General features: G+C 35.7%; 1 protein-coding gene across 2 annotated transcripts in view; it reads left to right on the forward strand.

Annotated features, from left to right (window-relative positions):
* CNTN1 (contactin 1) overlaps nucleotides 1-9,544 on the forward strand; it is a 322,132-nt gene that overhangs the window by 208,791 nt on the left and 103,797 nt on the right. Inside the window, exon 20 of one of the 2 annotated variants that reach the window (XM_006865303.1) lies at nucleotides 5,030-5,427. The exons of the other annotated variant lie outside the window; for it this stretch is intronic. Coding sequence (XP_006865365.1) covers nucleotides 5,030-5,109 — 80 coding nt within the window. The 3' untranslated portion in view covers nucleotides 5,110-5,427. Of the gene's footprint in view, nucleotides 1-5,029; nucleotides 5,428-9,544 lie in introns of those variants that run through there. 2 annotated transcript variants of the gene reach the window in all.

Below are 9,544 nucleotides of genomic sequence, written 5' to 3' on the forward strand. Positions count from 1 at the left end.
AAGGTAACATATGATCAAGAACCAATGGTACTGAAGGAAGAAATTCAAACTACATGGGAGGCAATGGCAAAAAGTAAGGCTCCAGGTATTGACAAAATACAAGTAGAAATGTTCCAATAAATTTGATGCGTCACTGGAGGTGATCACTCGTCTGTGCCAAGAAATTTAGAAGACAGCTCCCTGGCCAAGTAATTGGAAGAGAACTATATTTGTGCTCATTCCGAAGAAAGATAATACAACAGAATGCAGAACTCACCAGACAATATTGTTAATATAACATGCAACTTTAATTTTGCTGAAGCTAATTCATAAACAGTTGCAGCAGTATATCAGCAGGGAACTACAAGAAATTCAGGTCAGATTCCAAAGACTTGGAAATAGGGATATCATTGCCGACATCAGATGTATCTTGGCTATTGTTGAAAATGAAGAGGACTTAAAAGTCTTACTGATGAAGATCAACTTCTACAAACTTTAGTATGGATTGCACCTCAATGTAAAGAAAACAGAAATCCTCACCACTGGACCAATAAATAACATCATGAGAAACGTTGAAAAGATTGAAGCTGTCAAAGACTACAATTTTCTTGGATCCACAATAAGCATTCATGGAAGTAGCAGTGGAGAAATTGAAAGACATATTGCATTAGGTGTGTCACTGTAGGATAAACACTGGACTGCTAACTGCAAGGTCAGCAATTGAAATCCGTCAGCCGCTCTCTATATAGGGTCACTCTGAGTTGTAACCAATTTAACAGTACACAGCATCCACAGCAACAAAAACAGTGAGTTAATCAAACCTGCTGCAAAAGGTGTCTTTAAAGTGTCAAAGAACAAAGTTGTCCATTTGATGACTAAGGTATGCCTCACCCAAGCCAAGGTATTGTCAGTCACCTCATATGCATGTGAAAGTTGGACAATGAATAAGGAAGAATAGAGACAAGTGTATGCATTTGAATTATGGTATTGACACAGAATATTGAAAGTACCATGCATTGCCAAAAGAACAAACAAATCTGTCTTGGAAGAGGTATGGCCAGACTGTTCCTTAGAAGCAAAAAATGACAAGACTTTATCTCTTGTCTCTCATACTTTGGACATGTTATCAGAAGACACCCGTGTCTGGAGAAGGGCATCATGCTTGGTAAAGTGGAGGGTCAGCAAAAAAGAGAAAGACCCCAGAGAACTGGAATGACAGAGTGACAGCAACAAAGGGCTCACTCAGATGTATTAACTATTGTGAGGATGCTCCAGTACTGGGCAATGTTTCCTTCTGTTGTGCACAGTATGTCGGAACCAACTTGATGACGCCTAACAACAACATTATAAAAAGTGTGTACTATTATAGCTTCAAATTTTACACACAAAGAAAATTCATATTGTACAAGAAAATTTTCATGCACATCTAGTCATGGAGATGGAGTCCTGGTATGGAGCTATAGGATAAGCACTAGACCGCAAGGCTGGCGTGAACTGCAAGGTTGGTGGTTCAAATTCATTCACAGTTGCTTGGAAACCATATACAGGATCGCTATGAGTTGGGACTGATTGAGCAGCACTAAAAGAACAAGTCTTAGAGATAGAATGACCAATGTGGAGAAATTAAAATGCAAGCCTGTTTTCTTTTTTGGTAAGAAGTATTTATTATACAGAAAGTCACTGATACAGATAATGCAATTTTTCTTTTATTCATGATGTATTTATAGATGGCCTAACAGCAAGCAAAAACAATAGAAACTTAAAATATATTGTTTTCACAGTACAATTACAATATGAAAAACAGACAGTGAAGAAATGATTATAAGTGATTTCCCAGCTTGATCTTTCAGCTGCTCCATGGCTTAAAATTAGTTGATTTAAATGTTGTTTTGTGTTTCATTTTTTTAAGCTTGTATGCCATGCAGTTAAAAATAATTCCTTCAAAATATTTAAAATCACATTCTTAGATTCCCATGTACAACATATGTACACATTTTTCATATATATTCTACCATAACATCCTAACAAAAACTCTTGAAGTGATAAGGCAAGAACTGTTAATCCTGTTTCATAGATGAAGGAAGTTTGGAAAAGAAAAGACTTTGACTTGTCAACTAGTCCTCAGCTATCCTATTATAAAACTTTTATATTCTAAACTTGGGATCTGTTTAGGAAGTTATAGGGAAGAGATTTCAGCCCTTCTCCATTCCTAACATATAACCCCCAACATTGTGACATACTCAAAGAGCAAGGAAGAAATGTGAAAACGGCTCTTCCACTGACTCTGTCCACTCTCTTCGTATCTTACAAATCCAACTATTTCCTTGTTTATTCTCCTTATTCCTCTTTGAAGGTGACAAGGAGAATTGGGGTTTTGAGACAAAACATCCTGTATCATTCAAATTTGACTTGGGACAGTAGGGAGGGGTTCTCAATCTTTTTTCTGCTATAGCATTTTTCCATAATAGTATTTAATTGCATTATATGCTTTTTAAGTGAGTGCAGATTCTACTTTATACCCCAAATCCTTTAAGAATAAAACATTATTATAATGTCTTATTATCAAATGCTAACTGGCAGTAAGGGTGACTCTCTTTGGGCACTGGAAGAAATGATGAGAAAGGAGACCAGGATTCATGTATATTTCCCAGGGCACTCATGGAGTACCATCATCTTTCTTTGAAAGATACAGTTGAGGTAGAGTGAGCTGTTACATAGATTAACTTGAATCTACTCTGTTTTAAGAAAAAAACATGCACAACAGCTGGATTCTCAATATTATTAGTAGCAAATAATATCTATAATATAGAATGCAGGGGCCCCTCCTGTTAGAACCTACTTTTGGTTATCTTAGTGGCTACTCTCAATAACCAGAATTTAATTCATTCCATGCATTCTTGAGAATTTCTCTAAGATCAAAGGTCTGTAATTGGTAGGAATATGTCAGAAACACTATTTGATATCATCCCACATGGATAGATAACTACTATGATGTAATGAACTCCACTGTAGAAGGAGCTTAGGAAGGCTCCTTGTGTGACCACTGACAGTCTTATTGACCCATCTCCAGACTTAAAGCCTTGTTGTTGTTGTTGTTGTTGTTAAGTGCCATTGAGTTGGTGCCAACCCATAGCGACCCTGTATAAGGTTTCCGAGGAGCAGCTGGTGAGCTTGAACTGCCAACCTTGTAGTTCAAACGGCTCTGCAGTCTGACACATTAACCTACAGCACCACACCAGGACTCCAACTTAAAGCCTTAGAGGTTGTATAGTAAAATCTGATAATATAGCAAAAGCTAGCTACCAAAGCTTCCCTTAAAAGTAAGTAAAAACATAAACAGAATATATGTACATTTAGCAATATTGTCTCTCATCAAAATGACTTAGAAATCTCATATGCTTAAAATGAAAAATGAATTTGTAATCTTTGGTGTCATTACCATAAAAACTGAATATGCATTGAGCAATGACTAGAGATAGTTTTCCTGGAAACTATTTCTCCTATTTAAGTAACAGTCACCAGACAGACAATAATGACTATGAAGCATCATATGTCAAATAATCAAACTCTGAAGCTATGAGTAGCAGAAAGAAGTAGATGGTCAGCCTATTAATTACATGGTTTTCTATAGAACTACTGTTATTATATGACTACATATATGTATATATATACATATATATGTGTGTGTGTGTGTGTGTGTGTGTATACAATTGCTAAATTATCTGCAAGAAGTGATAGGAAGGACAAAGATTTAGCATTAGGCAAACATAGGTATTTGAGATTCACATTATCTACTTAAGAACCTACAGATACAGGTACTGAGGTAATCCCTCTCAGCTTCAGACTTCATATTTTTGAAAGAAAATAAAAATATCTACAGTTTTAACATTGCCAATGCTATTTTTAATAAATATTTTATTTTTTTCCCCCTTTGTTCACTATTTATGTATATATGTTGTTGTTGTTAGGTACCATCAAGTCAGTACCAACTCATAGCAACCTTATGCACAGCAGAACAAAACACTGCCCGATCCTGGGCCAACCTCACTACTGTTGCCACACTTGAGTTCATCAATGCTGCCACTTGGCCAATCCATCTCACTGGAGTCTTCCTCATTTTCTCTGACCCTCCACCTTACCAAACATGATATCCTTCTCCAGCCAGTGGTCCCTCCTAACAATATGTCTGAAGTATGAGAGACGAAGTTTGACCATCTTGGGCTCCAGGAAACACTCTGGCTGCACTTCTTCCAAAAGAGATTTATTGGTTCTTTTGGCAGCCCATGGCACTTTCAATATTCTCCTCCAACACCATAACTCAAAAGCATCATTTTTACAATGGTCTTCCTTATTCACTGTCCAGCTTTCGCATGCATATGAGGTTATTGAAAATACCATGGCTTGGGTCAGGCACACCTTAGTTTTCAAGCTGACATCTTTGCTTTTCAACACTTTAAAAAGGTCTTGTGCAGCAGATTTGCCTAATGCAATACGCCATTTGATTTCTTGACGTTTAATTTATAGACGTAAATATATGTATATATATGCATATATAGACATAATAATAAATTAAATACTACATAAGAAAAGTTCCCATGATGCCCATTCCCAACTCATGATCAACTTTTTAGAACCATTGTTTAATTTCAAGCTCACTGTTTTTTCTCCCTTAGTTAAAACCCTACAAAGTAGGTAGACTTATACTATGCAGAGTGAAATTACAATGGGTCTAAGAGTTCTTTACTGGTTTTCATTTGTGTGTCTTGTGGTGGATGGATGGGGGCAGGCTGGGAGGTCCATTTACAATTCTTTTTCTTTAGAAAGTCTGTCACTGTTTAAGAGAGAAAGAGAGATGATGGGGCCAGAGCTCATCTCTTCATCCTTCTCTCTTTTGGACTTCCACCTCTAATGTCTAGTAGAAAATATTTTTCTTTGTTCATTATTTTAACTTGCCTAGCAAGGAAACATGGTGAATCCTCAAATTACATGGCTTCCTGCCCCTAAGTGGGAATCCACACTCTCCCTTCAGCCTTGATCTTTCCTCTTGCAGGTAAAAACAGAAAAGATGGAGAGAAAAACATGGTGGATCCCTTTCTCCCAGTCTGTGCAAGCCTTCCTCCAACCTGGTGATCGTTGACACTCACCATTTGTGTGAAAGCCTCTTTTTTTTTTTTATTTTAACATATTATACTAGATGTTACTAATTAACTATTCCTGTAGCTTTTGGAGTTTTTTGCTCCCCAACTTAGCTCTTAGAAAGCTTTTCCCTTGTTGAAAAAACTTTGAACAGGAAGATATTTAGAAGTATAACTTTACAGCTTCACTAATATTTGAAAAATGCCTAGTGAACTAACCCAATGCATCATATAAAAGCCAAATGAAAGTTCCATGCTAACATATACTGTCTCTCTTTAAAATAAAATATCTTAGAAATTAGCTCTTTATCTGAAAATATTATGAAGAACTGGTGAATTATAATACAGGAATATTGCCAATGAATGGACTATGTGATTTACCAAAGCAGGTAATGGACAATGTTTTTGTCAAATTCACTAATGAGTCACCTTAATTAAGACATAAGCTAAAAGGGGCATTGGTTCATCAATCTTTTGTATCTTAGTGCCATGCTTATTCTTTGGCAAGAAAGGATGACAAGCAGCAGTAAACAAGTTAGGATTGCCTGTGGCTCTCTGTAGGGTTTTGGGAACAATTCCTGGGATTAGGAAATGAAGACAGAGACAGCATGTGGAGGAAATATTCATGTCAGCAGAGAGATTTAAGTGAAGATGACTAAGCCATTAACAACATGCAGACACATTTAACTTTTATAACTCCTGCCATCAGCCTCATTGGATCAATCTTTTTGGAGAAGGTTCAACCTTTGTGGAGAAGGTTGAAGTTTTTAGTGGAAGGACTGGGACAAAAGTGGGATATTAAAATATATCTATTTCTTTCTTGATTTTCTTGAAACTCTTCAATTTTATTGTTTGAAAATGCTTTAATTTTCCCACTTTGGTCAATGATACATGCTTTAAAATATTGCTAATTCTTTGCAAGAAAGTTTTGTCTTTTAGAGACAGGTTTATATTTGTTGTTGTTGTTGCTAGGTGTCATCTAGTGAGTCAGTACAGACTCATAGTGACCCTGTGCACAATAGAACAAAACACTGCCCAGTCCTCCAGGGAACACTCTGGCTGCACTTCTTCCAGCACAGATCTGTTAGGTTTATATTCAGCATGGCAAAGTATATGGATTTCCCATTTAATCACACTAGCAACCCCATATATAATTAGAAGGATGAGAGATGAAGTCTGGCCATCCTGGCCCTCAAGGAGCACTCTGGCTGCACTTCTTCCAGCACAGATCTGCTAGGTTTATATTCAGGCATGGCAAAGTTATGGATTTCCCATTTAATCACACTAGCAACCCCATATATAATTAGAAGGACACTTAGGAAAATTTTCAAGAGTATGGATTTGATTCTTAAATCACTATATATAGCTTTATTTAAAAAAAATAATTTTTTAGTCATACTAAAAGATGTTAAAGGACGACTCAACGATATTACTATTCCCAGTTATTGTCATGTTGTTGTTAAGTGCCATCGAGTCAAATCTGACCCATAGCGACCCTGTATAGGGTTTCTGAGGAGCAGCTGGTGAGCTTGACCCTCCGAACTTGCAGTTCAAATAGCTTTTCAGTCTGGCGCATTAACCCACAGGGCCTCACCAGGATTCCATAGAAGTACCTATTTTGTAGTTCAGAGGAAAGGTCCAGATCAATTGTCATTTTAATAAGATATTTAAAATTAATTCAAAGATTTTCATGTATCTGTAAATATCATTTTGGAGATATGAGCATGAATTGTCATTGTGAACATCTTCCTACAGAGTCAATAACTGAAATTAAACTCCAAGACCAGATAGAAATATAACCTTGGAAAGAAAGGATACAAATTAGCAAGAAGCCATATGACCAGTGTGACTGGTGTCAGAAAAGGAGAAAATAATATTTTGTAAAAACAACAACAAAAAAAACTATGCTAATATTAAGGAGTTAGTATATAGATTTATATACCTTCTTTTAGCTTCATTCTCAATTCTTATTGGGATCTAAGTTTACTTCTTTGAGGAGATTAAGAAAATGTATCATACTATAATTAAATGATAAAGTAGGTACAATAGTATTCAACTTAAGTATTAGTATAGCTTGAATATCAATAAGTTATTGATTTGTATTTTTATTATAATAAACATTATACTAAATTAGTTCTTTAACTAATTTTCAGAGGATCAATGGTCCTTAATTAAAAAGGATTTTAGCTGACTTATATTTTCATGAAGAACAAGCCACATGCCCTAATTAATACAGTGATGTTTTTCTCTATCTCAATAATATTCATTAAGATGGTTTTGTTTCTTGTTGTTGTTAAGTGCCGTCCAGTCGGTTTCGACCCATAGCAACCCTATATAGGGTTTCTAAGGAGATGCTGGTGAGCTTGAACCACCAATCTTGCAATTCAAACAGCTTTACAGTCTGGTGCATTAACCTACAGTGCCATACCAGGACTCCAGGTTTTGTTTCTTAGGGGATGATAATTTGTTCTGAAAAGTTTTGTTTCCATAACTATTCTCAAACATTTCATTAAAATGTTCTGTTTTAAAGGTAAGCACTGGACCACAGGAAATTGTTTGTGGTATGTTGCCTTCAATTACTTACTAGGGAAATATCAGTTCAAAAAACAGAATGGTACCAGGATTTGTTTCCTGCTAGCACCATTTCTGATGCATCAAGGTTTATATCAAATGTATGTGTTTTGTGAAGTGGAGTCCTATAACATTCAGTATTTTTTTTGGTTTTATTTTGTTTTTATATTTAATTATAGTTAATATATTTTGCTATGTGAAGGACCCTGTTCAAATAATCCACACACAGGTTATGAACTGGGAGAAAGCATTGGCAAATCTGATTATCTGACAAAAAACTTAGATCCAGAATATACAAACAATTCTCAAAACTCAATCATAATAACACTTATAAGCTAATAGATATAGGGACACAATACAGATATTTTTACATGAAAAGATGTTTAACGTCATTAGCTATTCTTGTTGTGAGATGCCATTAAAGCAGTTCTGACTCAGAGCAACAGTATATATACTGCCAAGCTGTGCATTGTAGCCACTGTGTCGGCTCATCTCATTGAGGGTCTTCCATTTCATGGCTAGCCCTCTTCTTTATCAGACATGGTGTCCTTCTTTAGGGACTAATCTCTCCTAAAATCATATTCATAGCATATATGACAAACTTTCACCATCATCGCTTCAAAGAAGCACTTGAAGACAAGTTGGTTTGTTCTAGTAGTCCATGATATTTTCAATATTCTTCACCAGCATCTTAATTCAAAGACCTTAATTCTTTTTGAGTCTTCTTTATTCATTGTCCAGCTTGCACATGCATATGAGGTGATTGAAAATACCATGGTTTGGATTACATAGTTTTTAGTTCTCAAAGTAACATCTTTGCTCTTTTAACACTTTAAAGAGGTATTTTGTTTTGTTTTGTTTTACAGCAGACTGACCCATTGCAATATATTTGTACATTTCTCAACTTCTGTTTGCTTGGAAGTTGATTGTAGACTCAATAAAATGAAATCCTTGGAAAGTTTAATATTTTCTCCATTTATCATGATCTTGCTTATTGGTCCAATTGTGAGGATTTTTGTTTTCTTTATATTGAACTGTAGTCCATACTGAAGGCTATAGTCTTTGATCTGCATTGGTAAGTGATTCAAGTCCTCTTCCCTTTCATCAAGCAAGGTTGTGTCATCTGTATATCACAGGTTGTTAATAAGTCTTCCAGTAGTGTTTTTGGTCCCCTTCCAACTACAGTTGTTAATAAAGTTTAGTCCGTTTTTGCTAGGGAGAGGGCATATTAACACAACTGTCCAAATAGTTGTTGTGTCTAAGTGCTGTCGAGTTTGTTCCCACCCATGGAGACCCTGTATAGAATTTCCGAGGAGCAGCTAGTGGGTTTGAACCGCTGACTTTGCAGTTCAAACTGACTTTGTGGTCTAGTTCTTATCATACGGGGTCACACCAGGACTCAAAATAGTGGTACCAATTCAATACCTGGGTTATTGTAGCATCCACTATATATTCTGTTTCATCTTATAAAGCACCAATTTCAAATCTATTCCATTTGATTTCTCAGAAAATGTGTCTCCTGGACTTATCTGAAAATACGGTTAGTATATAATGTGAGAGGAGTTATTTGGGAAATGTTTTCCCTGCCATCTTTCCTCAAATAGCTAAACTCTTCTTCAGTAAGTATTGCTATGTTTTTAAAATAGATGAGAGACTAGACAAATTATTGCACCTCTGAACATTTTTCCTTCTAATTACTTTAAATATGAATGACAACGGAGAAAAATCACATCTGTAGTTCAATCATACACAGACTTATTGTTTATTTTTCCCTATAAATATCAATATAAATCAGGAAAGATTAACAGACACATTTAATACTATGGATATATTAAGTAAATATGTATATATGTATGTAT

Source organism: Chrysochloris asiatica, unplaced genomic scaffold (genome assembly GCF_000296735.1).
Source record: "Chrysochloris asiatica unplaced genomic scaffold, ChrAsi1.0 scaffold00077, whole genome shotgun sequence".
In the NCBI taxonomy this organism is placed as follows: Eukaryota; Metazoa; Chordata; class Mammalia; order Afrosoricida; family Chrysochloridae; genus Chrysochloris; species Chrysochloris asiatica.